This window comes from Acartia tonsa, chromosome 3, assembly GCF_053477335.1.
Source record: "Acartia tonsa isolate MP-2025a chromosome 3, ASM5347733v1, whole genome shotgun sequence".
Classification (NCBI taxonomy): Eukaryota; Metazoa; Arthropoda; class Copepoda; order Calanoida; family Acartiidae; genus Acartia; species Acartia tonsa.
Window position 1 is genome coordinate 37,868,806 of NC_137262.1, and position 14,955 is coordinate 37,883,760.

General features: G+C 34.5%; 1 protein-coding gene across 1 annotated transcript; it reads left to right on the forward strand.

Annotated features, from left to right (window-relative positions):
* The first annotated feature begins 4,903 nt into the window (after nucleotides 1-4,903).
* On the forward strand, nucleotides 4,904-14,777 carry LOC145314058 (uncharacterized). Its single transcript, XM_080153801.1, has 11 exons — nucleotides 4,904-5,031; nucleotides 5,894-5,967; nucleotides 8,542-8,587; nucleotides 9,899-10,008; nucleotides 10,462-10,560; nucleotides 11,426-11,514; nucleotides 11,979-12,067; nucleotides 12,322-12,437; nucleotides 13,028-13,087; nucleotides 13,649-13,735; nucleotides 14,143-14,777. Exons 1-11 carry the CDS (start codon nucleotides 4,961-4,963, stop codon nucleotides 14,232-14,234), a joined length of 933 nt encoding a protein of 310 aa, XP_080009927.1. The 5' UTR covers nucleotides 4,904-4,960; the 3' UTR covers nucleotides 14,235-14,777.
* The last annotated feature ends 178 nt before the right edge of the window (nucleotides 14,778-14,955 follow it).

Below are 14,955 nucleotides of genomic sequence, written 5' to 3' on the forward strand. Positions count from 1 at the left end.
GGAGCTATTAAGGGGCGATGGAGAGGCTATGTAGGGGCTATGTTATATAAATTAGGGTAAGGGGCTATTTAGGGGCGATGGAGAGGCTATGTAGGGACTATGTTATATATATTAAGGTAAGGATTATATAAATTAAGGTAAGAGGCTATTAAGGGGCGATGGAGAGGCTATGTAGGGGCTATGCTATATAAATTAAGGTAAGGGGCTATTAAGGGGCGATGGAGAGGCTATGTAGGGCTATGTTATATAAATTAAGGTAAGGGGCTATTAAGGGGCGATGGAGAGGCTATGTAGAGGCTATGTTATATAAATTAAGGTAAGGGGCTATTAAGGGGCGATGGAGAGGCTATGTAGGGGCTATGTTATATAAATTAGGGTAAGGGGCTATTTAGGGGCGATGGAGAGGCTATGTAGGGGCTATGTTATATATATTAAGGTAAGGATTATATAAATTAAGGTAAGAGGCTATTAAGGGGCGATGGAGAGGCTATGTAGGGGCTATGCTATATAAATTAAGGTAAGGGGCTATTAAGGGGCGATGGAGAGGCTATGTAGGGCTATATTATATAAATTAAGGTAAGGGGCTATTAAGGGGCGATGGAGAGGCTATGTAGAGGCTATGTTATATAAATTAAGGTAAGGGGCTATTAAGGGGCAATGGAGAGGCTATGTAGGGGCTATGTTATATAAATTAAGGTAAGGAGCTATTAAGGGGCGATGGAGAGGCTATGTAGGGGCTATGTTATATAAATTAGGGTAAGGGGCTATTTAGGGGCGATGGAGAGGCTATGTAGGGGCTATGTTATATATATTAAGGTAAGGATTATATAAATTAAGGTAAGAGGCTATTAAGGGGCGATGGAGAGGCTATGTAGGGGCTATGCTATATAAATTAAGGTAAGGGGCTATTAAGGGGCGATGGAGAGGCTATGTAGGGCTATGTTATATAAATTAAGGTAAGGGGCTATTAAGGGGCGATGGAGAGGCTATGTAGAGGCTATGTTATATAAATTAAGGTAAGGGGCTATTAAGGGGCGATGGAGAGGCTATGTAGGGGCTATGTTATATAAATTAAGGTAAGGAGCTATTAAGGGGCGATGGAGAGGCTATGTAGGGGCTATGTTATATAAATTAAGGTAAGGGGCGATGGAGAGGCTATGTAGGGGCTATGTTATATAAATTAAGGTAATGGGCTTTTAAGGGGCGATTGAGAGGCTATGTAAGAGCTATGTTATATAAATTAAGGTAAGGGACTATTAAGGGGCGATGGAGAGGCTATGTAGGAGCTTTGTTATATAAATAAAGGTAAGGGGCTATTAGGGGCGATTGAGAGGCTATGTAGGGGCTTTGTTATATAAATTAAGATAAGGGGCTATTAAGGGGCGATGGAGAGGCTATGTAGGGGCTATGTTATATAAATTAAGGTAAGGAGCTATTAAGGGGCGATGGAGAGGCTATGTAGGGGCTTTTTTATATAAATTAAGGTAAGGGGCTATTAAGGGGCGATGGAGGAGCGATGGAGGAGAGATGTAGGGGCCATCAAAGTACAATGTAATATAAATTTGTGGAAGGAGCGATGAAGGGGCGATGTAGGAGCGATGGAGGAGCGATGTAGCAGCGATGTAGGGGCCATCAAGTTGCAATGTTATATAAATTTGGAGAAGGAGCGATGAAGGGGCGATGGAGGAGCGATGGAGGAGCGATGTAGGAGCGATGTAGGAGCGATGTAGGGGCCATCAAGTTGCAATGTAATATAAATTTGGAGAAGGAGCGATGAAGGGGCGATGGAGGAGCGATGTAGGAGCGATGTAGGAGCGATGTAGGGGCCATCAAGTTGCAATGTAATATAAATTTGTAGAAGGAGCGATGAAGGGGCGATGTAGGAGCGATGTAGGGGCCATCACAGTACAATTTAATATAAATTTGGAGAAGGAGCGATGAAGGAGCGATGTAGGAGCGATGAAGGAGCGATGTAGGGGCCATCAAGTTGCAATGTAATATAAATTTGGAGAAGAAGCGATGAAGGGGCGATGTAGGAGAGATGAAGGAGCGATGTAGGAGCGATGTAGGGGCCATCACAGTACAATGTAATATAAATTTGAAGAAGGAGCGATGAAGGGGCGATGTAGGAGCGATGGAGGGGCGATGTAGGAGCGATGGAGGGGCGATGTAGGAGCGATGGAGGGGCGATGTAGGGGCCATCAAAGTACAATGTAATATAAATTTGAAGAAGGAGCGATGAAGGGGCGATGTAGGAGCGATGGAGGGGCGATGTAGGGGCCATCAAAGTACAATGTAATATAAATTTGGAGAAGGAGCGATGGAGGAGCGATGAAGGGGCGATGTAGGAGCGATGTAGGGGCCATCAAGGGACTAAGATATATATAATAGTGAAGGGGCCATGAAGAGGCGATATTTAATTAAATAGCCCCTTGGGATAAGAGGACATATCATCTCCTCTTTAGAAGGGGCGATAAAGGAGCGATAAAGGATCATTTAATCGCCTCTTAGGGCAAGGGGCTATTAAATCGCTCCTTTCAAGGAGTCATAACATCGCCTCTTGTTATATGGGGCTATTAAATCGCCCCTTTCAAGGAGCCATCACATCGCCCCATGTCATAAGAGGCGATCAATTAAAATCATCGCTCCATATGGAGCGATGTCATGGAAAGGACTATACCCAAGTTTTTTAATCCAACGTATAAGAATTATAATATTTTGGGGACTATTGCAATAAATAGTCTAATGTCCCCTGCCTCCCTGGGTTCTTGTATCTTTTCAATGCAATGCACTGAATCATGCCAGAGAGTTTAAAAATGAACCCTTTTTCATGTTATTTAAGACGGGTGCTAATAAGAGAGAATTAATTCCTCTAGACAAAGAAGATATGATACCAGGGCTGGTTGTCCGTAGGTAATGCTGTAATGTACCAATATGCGTCTTATTGTTTGATTAGGACTGAAAGTTATTCGTTTTCTTATTAGTTAGCTTAAAAAGTTAGGTACTTTTATCCAATCTTGAAACAAACTTGTACTGTCCAAATTTTTCAAACAATAATTTGAATTAACAGAATGGTTATTTTGTGTACCACCATTAGGGATTAGATCAATTTATTGTCCATTGTCTTATCCCTCAAGAGTTATGTCTTACAATTTATAGTTTTAACTGGACCAAGGTAATATGATTTAATACTGCTATGCCGGAATGGGTTTTAGGAACCAGCTATTTTTTGGCAGGCGCCAAATAGGGGTTGTTGCATGCAATGGAACCATTGGCGTGCATTGGGTGTTAAGGGTGATGTCCACTCCTCTACATAATCAACAAATTTCTTGACTGCACTTTTACATTTTTTCAAACAACAGAAATTCATTTTGACAAAAATTGATTCAATATACAAAAAATTTTACCTTTATGAAATTTAGTAAATTATATTGCCTAAATAAAAGTATTTTAGTGTGATCTTGATGAAATAACTCCTTCCTATCAAAACTGCCGATCAAAACATCGGGAACGGCAAAAAACATCAATGAAGAAAAGGTGAAGAGTATTATCGAAACCGGAGAGATAGTGCAGAAAAGTGGTACACTTGGCAAATAATGCAGACTATATATATTATAACGATTTTGAGGGTACTTTAGCATTTGTCTGATCGAGGTAGGTTTTAGTTTATTTTGCACGAAGTCGACAAATAGTATTGCCTACGAGAAAAAATCTATTTATTTATTGTGTGGCGAATAATCCTTGTAATAAAGTAGCATGATGTCTGTTTGTGTATACCAAAGGATCTCGCTAACCGCTGAACCGATCGGGCTCTTCTTAACAGGGTACCTTCTCAGGTTCCGGGAAATTATTTTGGGGGAGGGTACCACCACCCTCCAAAGAGAAATCGCCCCTAGATAAAAATTCCCCCCCCCCCCAAAAAAAAATCTTTTGATATTTTTTTTTTACTTTTTTCTTTTAAAATCTAAAATAATGAATTGGGTTATCAAATTCGACTCCTTTCTCATCAAGTGACCATAGAGGCCTCTAGGGGCGTAGCCACTAGTTTTTTATAAAGTAAAGAGATAAAATTAAAGTTATAGAAAAAAAACATTAAAATCCAAAATTAAAGTTATGAAATAATCCTTTTATTATCTTTTAATTTTTGTTTCTTTTATCTTATTTATTTGCGTAATTTAAGCAAACCTTTTCTAAACTTTTATTTGTACATTTTTTATTCTTGCCTAATTTATATGAAGCTTGAAATTAAGATGCATTGTACGATTTTAGATTTCAGATCTTCATATTCTCAATAAACAATTCCTTTTTTTCAAAACTGAAATTAGTGGGGTCAACCCACCTCTTTCAAGTACTTTGGGACATGCCTGTTTTTTTACTTTAGAGATGGATGTTTTCATCCTTGTTTGTAAACTAAACACGCATAAGTATTTTGTATTTAACAGCCTTAAAAATCCTTATTTATAAAAAAAAATTAAAAATTATTTCCTTCAAAATAAAGTGTTAAATGTTATCTTTTGATATTTTCGTAACAAATATGATAACATATACGTAGAAGCGAAGATCAACAAACCAGACAGATTTATTTTTAAAGGAGTAACAAATGACATACTTACATTTTTTATTTTATAGAGATGCTTTACTTATAACTTTAAGCCTTATCGTTAAGGGAATCGCCTTTTCAAAAATTTTAACAAAAGGCTAATTTATATCATTTAAAACAGTAAAATTCAGTATGCTTGAAGGATGTGCAGACTTAATAATATAGAGTTGTTACTCTTTTAAATTGTACCTCATTGTTACTAGAATCATCATCCAAAACTTTCAGTTACGAACTCACGGCTAGGCCCTAATTGTAGAAAAATGTTGCCTTCAAGAATGTGCACAAAAATATTATGTAAAATACAAATAAGGATGTTAAAATTAAAGATAAAACCTTTAGTTTCTATTCAAGCTTTGCAAAATGATAAGGATAAATATTTATTTAGCAATAGTGATATTTTCTTTCAATCGAATAAAATGCGAATTTTTAAGGTATGCTATCTATATATCTATAATACAAAGTAGAACGATGTCTGTCTGTCCGTCTGACCGTCTGTCTGTCTGTCCCTTAAGATCTCGGTAACCACTGAACCGATCGGATTCTACTCTTCAGGGTATCTACCTATTGGTCCTGTGGTGGTTTTAAGCTATTTTCTCGGGGGATGGGACACCCCCAACCCCCCCAAAAACCAAAAAATCCCCCCCCATTTTTTTTTTTTTTTTTTTTGAAGGAGATTTCCATGGTCCTTTACGATTTTCGCAATAATTTTTTTATATCACCTCTTGGGGCAAAGCCCCTAGAGGCTTGGGGCGAAGCCGCTAGTGCTTTTGTATAAAGTAGTAGGGTTTTTGTCTGTAGATTAAGATTTTGGTAGTAACTGATCCGATTGAGTTCTACATTTTAAGGAAGTTAGTAAAGGTTTTTAAATTTAAAATTTAAATCGTAAGATGGTTTTATGGTATTTTTATACCCTAGATGCTAGGGGCGCACTAGTTTATGATAAACTACCGGCTACACCCCTAGTCTCTAGAAGCACTTGAGTTCTGCGGTTAACAAGATCTTTCGCAACACTGAGACAGACATACATCCTGTTACTTTTAAATAAGGATTAAAAAATCTAAATGTGTAGCGTAGCTGCACTGCATTTTGTTTTGCGTTGGTCTGGTAATGCGCATGAATTTGCACTCGCATACAAACACTTAGGAGGGGATTTGTTACCTAATACCAGCCTGGCATCAGAATTAGTTAAATGTGAAAATTTGAACCCCTCCCCCCCCCCCCCTTAAGAAAATTTACGTCATTCCAAACTAAACTGTAATCTGCATTTTATGCGGCAATAAAATTATAATTTAGATCCAAAGGTTGCGTGACTTTTCAAGAGGGAACTACTTGGGAGTTTGACAATGATCAGGCGATTCTTCCATCAGGTAAAATGAAATAATTTAAAAAAAAAATTTCTGGGGAGGGGGGCAGGGGAAACTCAACGAATATATAATCGTACCTTTCCATCGAAGAGCCTAGCGAGCACAAAACCCTACATTTTAGTTTTTTTCTATATGCCCAGCCCCTTTCAGGAGCCCTAACTCTGCAAGGCTTCATTGTACCCCACAAAACCTTACTTAACCTTGCTGTTCTAATGTAAAATAGCATACTAATACCCCCCCCCCCCTTTTTTTTCAATTCAATTCAAGGAGGGGGGTAGTCTTTAAATGCCATACATACTAGAGTTTAATTTTAATCTAATATCTGCATTATAATCATAAGGAAAAAAGATAAGAGGATGAATACTCACCTCTTTTTCATTGTAAAATACTACTTCCCCCCTACTAAAATAATTCGTCTGCTATTTATGTAAACCGCCCACGGCTTTTTGCATCGTAATCATAACCTATTCTATATATAGAAAAAAAAATACAAAAATTTTTTTTTCTTATTATTATCATTATTCTATAACTTATTAGGTTTTTAAAAAAAAATTAAGAAAATATTTAAAATATAATTTGATTTAGGATCTTAAATAACAAACAGCCAGGGACGGCTTTGGTCTGGTAGAAAAGTTTGTTACGCCTAGTTTAAAAATTGGAGGATTTACCTTTTACCCAGCCAGAAACGTCGTAAGGAAAATCGTAAGGAGATATTTACTACATTATAGCAAAAATCGAATTTACGATTTTATAGAGATTAATTCGAATTTGTAGTAAAAATCGTGACTATCGTATGTATCTCGCTTTTTATGTTCGTCAACAAACACATACAAACAGACACACAACCAACAATTTCAAAATCATTGTGTGAGAAATATAGTTTATAAATTGGCCACTAGGTATTCACATTACTTTGTATAGACAATTAAAATCTTTCTGTTTTCAAACAAAATAAATTAAAAACTGGTATAACATAATATCATAATGTGTTAATGGTCTTTTATTGAAAATTTTTTTTTTTTTTAATCATTTTCATTTTAAACCACAGCAAGTGTACAAAAATGTCTAAATGGCAATTAAAATAAGATAAATTATGTAAGAAATTCCAAGTTCCTCACAATTATAATTATGATGGAAACAGATTTAAAAATAACCCTTACAATTTCAGAGGAAACACAGAGACAAACACCCTCTCTTTCTCTCTCTCTCTCTCATTCTGTATGGAGAGTACAATTAGTTTATGTTATGAATATTGTTGATTTACGTAACCATTTCCTTACCTAAAACTACACGATGTTAAATAGATTTTTTAATGTACTTTTTATTTACGATTTTGGTACGACATCGCGCGCGATACTTACGATATCGCTTACGAGTTCGTAGGTGTATCGCGCAGCTCTAAGTACCTTTTCGACCATTTATCGTAACATATCGTCAATGTGCATTGGACGACTATTTAGCGATATTGTAAGAACTCGTGCTCGATTGCTACACGATATCGTGCGCTATAGTAGCGCGATAGTGACGCTACTTTCTGGCTGGGTATGATCAAAAATTTATTTTTTTTCAAATTAGCTTAAATGTAATATTTAAATCTAATTAACATGATAAAACTTTTAAATGTTTACTAATAAAAAAATTAATAGTTCAGCTGTAAGCCACCAGGATCGCTAATTGTCTACTTCAAATTCTTACTTGAAAACTAAGGATAAATATTAAATAAAATATTTCAAAACTGTGTAATAAAAATTAGTGAATAATCTGTAATGCTATCTACGTTTTTTTTAGGATAATACTCGTTTTTACAATATTTTTAACATTTTCAAGTGATGTTATTTAGCCCTCAGGGTTTGGCCCTTTAGTGACGAAAATTCAAAACAAGAAAAATACAGACAAAATAAAATTAGATGAACTCTTTGATATTCTAGTTCTACATTCAAAGCTAGATGGCACTGAAAAACTGATTATTATGATTTACAATCAAGTTCTTATATAAATTTGTAAAAACGTTTATTTATTAAGTAATAAAAGTTAGATACACTGCAATATGAATCTTATAAACTAATAATGTGTGTAATAATTAAAGTCAGTAGCAAAGTTAAGAGAAATTAATAATGATAATTTTATATTTTTTTATCAGGTTTTATCAGAATTGGTAATATTTCTAAATATTTCTATATCATCCTATAAAAATCAGATGTATGCTTCAAACGGCAACTATAATTGTCTGGAAATTACATTTAATTTTAAAATATTCCCATTTTGAAAAGTGGTGGAATAACACTAAAAATTTAGCGCGGCAATTGCTCAATATAGGCCTCTAGGCCCTCTGCCTATTTTATTCCTCCAAATACCTTGATTTCTCTATGATTATAATCGATTAAATTTGATCCTATTATATAAAGTCGCAATGATTTTTGTCTGTAGCTAAAGATTTTGATAAATTCTCAACTGATTTGTTTCTCTATTTAATGGAAGGTTCAAAAGGGGATGGTTTTAGGCTATTTTGTTGTAAAGATTTTTTAATTGGGATGGTTTTATGCCAGGGGCGCAGACGATATTTTTATTTAATTTTAGTTGTGTCAAGTGAACTGTGTGCTACACATTGCTTTGAGAATGAAAGGTAAAGGTCAGATTTTTAATAATTATTTATCGCAACGTATTATAGACAGCTTTCCGCGTATATTAAAAGGAAAATATGCATAAAAGATTGCAACCAGTTTTATTAGCCTCGAAGGACAGGGGTAACAAAACTTGTATTATTTTATCATTCGTGGAAATTGTCTATAATACGATGCTGTAAAGTGTACATGATTTTTCAGTATGGCTTTGAACCGGTTCTAATACACCGGATATTAAACGGTTTAGAAGCCATACTGGCAAGTAATCTTTAATTCGAAAATTTAAATAAGGTGGTTAGTTTTTCTATCTCCGTATATACCTAACCTCTGCGGGGCTACCCTGTGCCAAATAAAACCCAACCTAACCTAGCCTAAAATACAAAAAGATAAATCCCAATTTTCAAAAATTAGAGGGGTGGGTCCTGTGATTGACTGCCACTTTATTCCTATTCAATATATTACAAAAAATTTTATCCTATTATGTAGAGTAGTACTTTTTTTTGTCTGATATTTAAGATCTCGATAATAACTAAACGGATTAAGTTCGCTCTTTACGGAAGCTTCAAATAGGTTCCAGGATTGTTTAAGGCTGTTTTATTTTTAGATTGAAGATTTTCTTTAGCCTATTTTACTGTCTATCCTTTTCCCTTCGAATAAGGAGCCTCTAGGGACACAGCCGCTAGTTAATGATATTCAAAATTAAAAAATAATTATTTAAGTTTCAGGTATTGTGAATGGAATGTCCATAACAATGCCTTCCATAAATAATAAGCTATAGTATTCTATATCAAACAAGGATGAGAACATCAATAAAAGCAAAGTTTGAAATCGATAGGACAATTCTAAGATGCCCAAATTAATAATAAGAGCTATGGACCGACCATAATTATAAAAAATGCCTTACTTTTAAAAATATAAAATTTGCCTATTTTTCTGCAATACTTTAACAGTTTAGAAAGCAAAAAAATCTCTAATTGTTACTAGAAAGTCCGTAAGTCCAAATTTTGCAAATTTTCTACTTCTTTAAGAACAACATTTGTATCTATAAAACAATGATTCCTAGGAAAACAAGTTACAATGTTTTAAGCGTAGCATCTTTATAATGAAACCTAAGAATGTAAGTTTGTCCTTAAGAAGTGTCATTTATTAATTCACTTTTGCAACAAGTAAAGATATATTTTTTGTTTTGACTTATAAATTAATATTCTGCTTATAAGTTTTGACACTCTACAAATATTCATGTTCGTTTAAAGTACTATCTGATATCAGAGATTAACTTTTATGGATGTTGTCATTCTTGTTTGTTTTTCTAGATGTTTGGGTTACACTTGGTATTCATTTATAGAAGGATCTCACAATATCTGTATTCTGTTTGATGAGCTCAGAAATCAACAAAGTTGTGAGAACTGTGTCAGTGGGACAGGTAGATGTTTTACCGTAGACTTGCAGTTATAAGTTAAAGGTTCTAAATCTAACCTTTACTCAACTTGTCAATGATATTAATCCTGATATGAAAGTAACAGTATGTCTGTCTTTCTATACCACAGGATCTGGAAAACCGCTGAACCTATTTGGTTCTCCTTTACAATAAGACTAGTAAAGATTTACAACTATTTTGATGGAAGGGTACCAACACCCAAGAGAAATCACCGCTTTAAAAAATATTCCAATCCCCCTCCCCCCCCCCAAAAAATAGTTATCTTAAGGAATTCAAGCAAAGGAAATGACTTTCATTCTTCCTCAGTGTGATGAAATTGCTGAGTAAGAACGAAATTTCATAACATGATCACTTTAAGGCTAGGTTATGTTGGGATAGTCATAGATCAACCGAATTACTTGTGAGAAAGCACCAAATCTTAAAGTCAACCTTTTTAAGGTCCGGCTGACATACCAGGCAGCTGCGAAATAGAGGAGGAGAACTTGATTGACTATTTTTCCGCTGCTTCAGAATCAGAATGCTATCAGCTGTGTAGCCAGGAAAGGATGTCCATTAAAATCATTACCACTTAAAAAAAAAACATTTCAACCATAACTAAGATATCTTGGGAAGCAATTGACAATAAATTGAAGTGTATCCCCACAGGGTGTAAGGGAGGGGACAATGGGCAATTAATTCAATTTAAGAGTTTTCAAAGAAAGGCCATGAAATCCACACTAATCCATAAAATTTGGAGGAAATTGTAAAGGGTTTGTTCATTAAATTTAGAAAATTATAAACTAAGAAAAAAGTTTATTTCCCTTGCCCCATGCCTCCACCTTCCTTCTTCCTTTTCCTATCGTGTGCTTAAAAAAGAAGGGAGAGGGGAGTGAAATAGAGTATGGGAGAAGGGCGAAGGGGGTATTCTCAACTCTCTGTCTGCTAGATTCAAAACTAACACAACGAGTAGCGGCATTTTATGCGCTAGTACCCAAACTCAGTCAGAAACTGCTAAATTCTTTCACATTCCCTTTGAGCCAGAACCCAAAGTCTGAGACTACTAAAAATTGAATATTCGATCCATTGTCCCCTCCCTTACTCCCTGGTATCCCCAATAACAATACACAAAATTATAACTTCTTTTTAATAAAATCATTGGTGGAAAAGTTTGGACACTGCTTGTTTGTTCAACTAATTCAAAAAGTTCCAGAGCCAACGAATGAAACATTTTTTTTAAAGCTATTGGAAGGGGACCAGTATAATTCAGGGTCCACTTCCTCTTTGGGGGGAGGAGGAGTGGATAAAATCCATTAATTGATAAGAAATAGCTTCAAAATAACATATACATCATTCAGTATAACCTTTCTTTGTTGGTGGGATATTTTACTCACTTTTTTATGAAGAGAGAGAATGGACACCTTGAAGGATGAGGCATGCCGCTTCTATACCTGGTTTGATCAGTCTGCAATTTTGTTCAAAAACGAATGCTTCACTTTTACCTCTTGTGAAAAGGTAACTTTACCACAATTTGGTCAGATATCTGTTTGCTACTTGAAATCTCTGAAACAGCTGGACTATTAGGCCTACAGGTTCTTTAGGCCATGGCTTTTTGCTTCTAATACAATATCCCTGCTAAAAAAATTTCTTACTCTCCAATTCTAAATCATGTTTTTGTTAACCCATTGGTCCTATATGGAAAGGACAAAAGACGATAAATTTGATACACATATCCAATTATGATAAACATTCATTAGATCAAAGTTATTTGATGAAAAGTTTTGAACCAATCAATCCAAATTCAAAATACCCAACGCCAACAAATATTATAACTCGGTACCCCAGTAATTTACATTCAAATGTCCCCTACCTCCCTGCTATGAAGCAGTCTTTTTTCCAATGGCCTACATAGATATGCCTAACATTTTTTATATGATTTCGGCAATTTTATTATAATAAACAATTTTTTATATATTCAGGTTTCCTCCTGCTCCGACTGTAAATCTGGTGGAATGTCATGTTTGGATTTTACCTGTCCAGAATACAGAGTTCTCAATGATCCAACAAGGTATATTTAGATTTTACCTGTCCAGAATACAGAGTTCTCAATGATCCAACAAGGTATATTTAGATTTTACCTGTCCATCCAGAATATAGAGTTCTCAATGACCCAACAAGGTATAAGGTTAAGATAAGGTTTCCAGTGCTCGATAAGAACTTTAAGAAAAAGCACCCAGTTTTTTAAGGAAGCTTCATTAAGGTTTTGAAAACATCAAGGGAAATACAACTACCGCTCAAACTAATCTTTCTAAAACTATTCAGACTAATGAGCCATGGACAGGGTAACTATTGTGACAGTATGGACAAGAATTCAGAAGATTATACAACTAGTCCTGACTGGTTTGGTCCTGGCTGGTACAGGTTCCAGCTTCCTGCAGGTATTATACAACTAGTCCAGACTGGTTTGGTTCTGGCTGGTACAGGTTCCAGCTTTCTGTAGGTATTATACAACTAGTCCTGACTGGTTTGGTTATGGCTAGTACAGGTTCCAGCTTCCTGCAGGTATTATAGAACTAGTTCTGGCTGGTACAGGTTCCAGCTTCCTGCAGGTATTAAACAACTATTCCTAACTGGTTTGGTCCTAGCTGGTACAGGTTCCAAACTTCCTAAAGGTCTTATACAACTAGTCCTGAATGGTTTAGTTCTGGCTGGTACAGGTTCCAATTTCCTGCAGGTATTCTATACAAATCTGACTTTTGAATTAATAAAGTTGTTAGGATCAGATTTGAACAGATATGGTTCTTCTTTACAGTGAAGCTTCCTTTAGGTTCAGAGAATGCTTATCTTTATTTATGTGGAGGGCAACAAAACAACACCTTAATTGTCCTTTGAGGCCTCTTGGGGTGTAGCCACTAATAATATAGATTAGTGTTTAGGTCACCAAACTATTTAAAAACGAGAATTAGCTATTATTTCTCAGTCTTATGGTTTAAAAGTTTAAAATATCTAAATTCTAAATATATTGTAGGAGGAGAAACGATGCCAGACAGCACTGAAAATCTTGGTTATTGTGGCGCGACATCTCCAGGTAAAATACTGAAACTAAATTCCCAAAAATTATAGCAATTGCAAAGTGCCATCTATAGGTGAAATATTGAACTAAATTTCCAGAAAACCTTAGCTATTATAGAGATACATCTCCAGGTGAATTATTCAATAGACTTTCTTGGCTATTATAGCGACATCTTTAAATGAAATATTACAATAAATATCCTGAAATTCTTGACTATTTTATTAAATTCAATAATAAAATATTAAACTTAATATACAGAAAATCTGTATGTGAAATATTGAACTCAATTTCCTACAAATCTTAGCTATTGTAGAGTGTCATATCTACACAATTTTCAGAATAGATTGGCTTGATTTTTGTAGAGCCACATCCCAATGAGAATTAATTAACAATAAATTGTTAAATGGTTCTACAAAATATAGGCATGTATCAATAAAACTAACTTATTTCATATTTCTTAAGATTTTCTCTAATTTTGCTCTGTATGGAAGGTATACACTGCGTGAAATGTAACAAAACATTTAAAATCTGTTATTGCTGCGCTAAACAAAAAAAACTATTTCTTTGTTAATTTAGGTTGGGTAAATGGTCACCATCCATCACAAGCTGGGGAGATGAGAAATGAAACAGTGTGCTTCAAGCTTTTCAACGACTGCAGCTTAGGCACAGCATTTTTACAAATGAAATAACTTTATCAACCCTATTATTGCAATCTAAAAATATGTGTTTAGTCCAATATGGCTAAAATTTGAAATTTTTTAATATTTTCTTTTTTTGAGGGAGGGATGACCTATCTACCACAAACAATAGCGCTAATCAGAAATTTTACAAAGCTTTCAGTTTAACTGTTTTTAAGATGTTATTGGGCATTCCAAGTTCATTATATTTGTTATAGCGGTAGCGCACCTAGTATTTAAAGGCTCGCTCTGTATTTAAAAGGGCACTAAAGGGGTAGAAAATTGACAAAACCAAACCTAGAACCTATAGGAAGTTTTCCAATAAAGGAGAACTCATCACTTTATATAATAGGAAAGGAAATATAAATTTGTAAAACTGCTTTGAAATTATAGGACGAGATGTAAGCATTCTGAATTGTGGTAGTTATTACCTCTATTATCTCCTAGATACTCCTGCATGTAATCTTAGATACTGTTCAACATAGTATTCTAAATTATAATAGTTATTACCTCTATTATCTCCTAGATACTCCAGCATGTAATCTTAGATACTGTTTAACATAGTATTCTAAACTATAATAGTTATTACCTCTAATATCTCCTAGATACTCCTGCATGTAATCTTAGGTACTGTTCAACATAGTATTCTAAATTATAATAGTTATTACCTCTATTATCTCCTAGATACTCCTGCATGTAATCTTAGGTACTGTTCAACACAGTATTCTAAATTATAATAGTTATTACCTCTATTATCTCCTAGACACTCCTGCATGTAATCTTAGATACTGTTCAACATAGTATTCTAAATTATAATAGTTATTACCTCTATTATCTCCTAGATACTCCTGCATGTAATCTTAGATACTGTTCAACATAGTATTCTAAATTATAATAGTTATTACCTCTATTATCTCCTAGATACTCCTGCATGTAATCTAAGATACTGTTCAGTGTTCATCATAGTTTTCTAACATTGTTTATATAATGTTAAGTGTTTATTTCTGTTAATAAATAATTTTAGTCTAGAGTATTTATATTTTTGACATAACATGTTCGGTATCTAGATATATGTATTTTTTTTTAAATAACATTTTTAAAATAAATTTTCATTTAAGAATTGAATTAAAAAACTTTTAAAGTATAGTTTATATTAGTGAAGTTTAGACTTTATCAGAGCATTTAATTACAAAACATTATTACTCC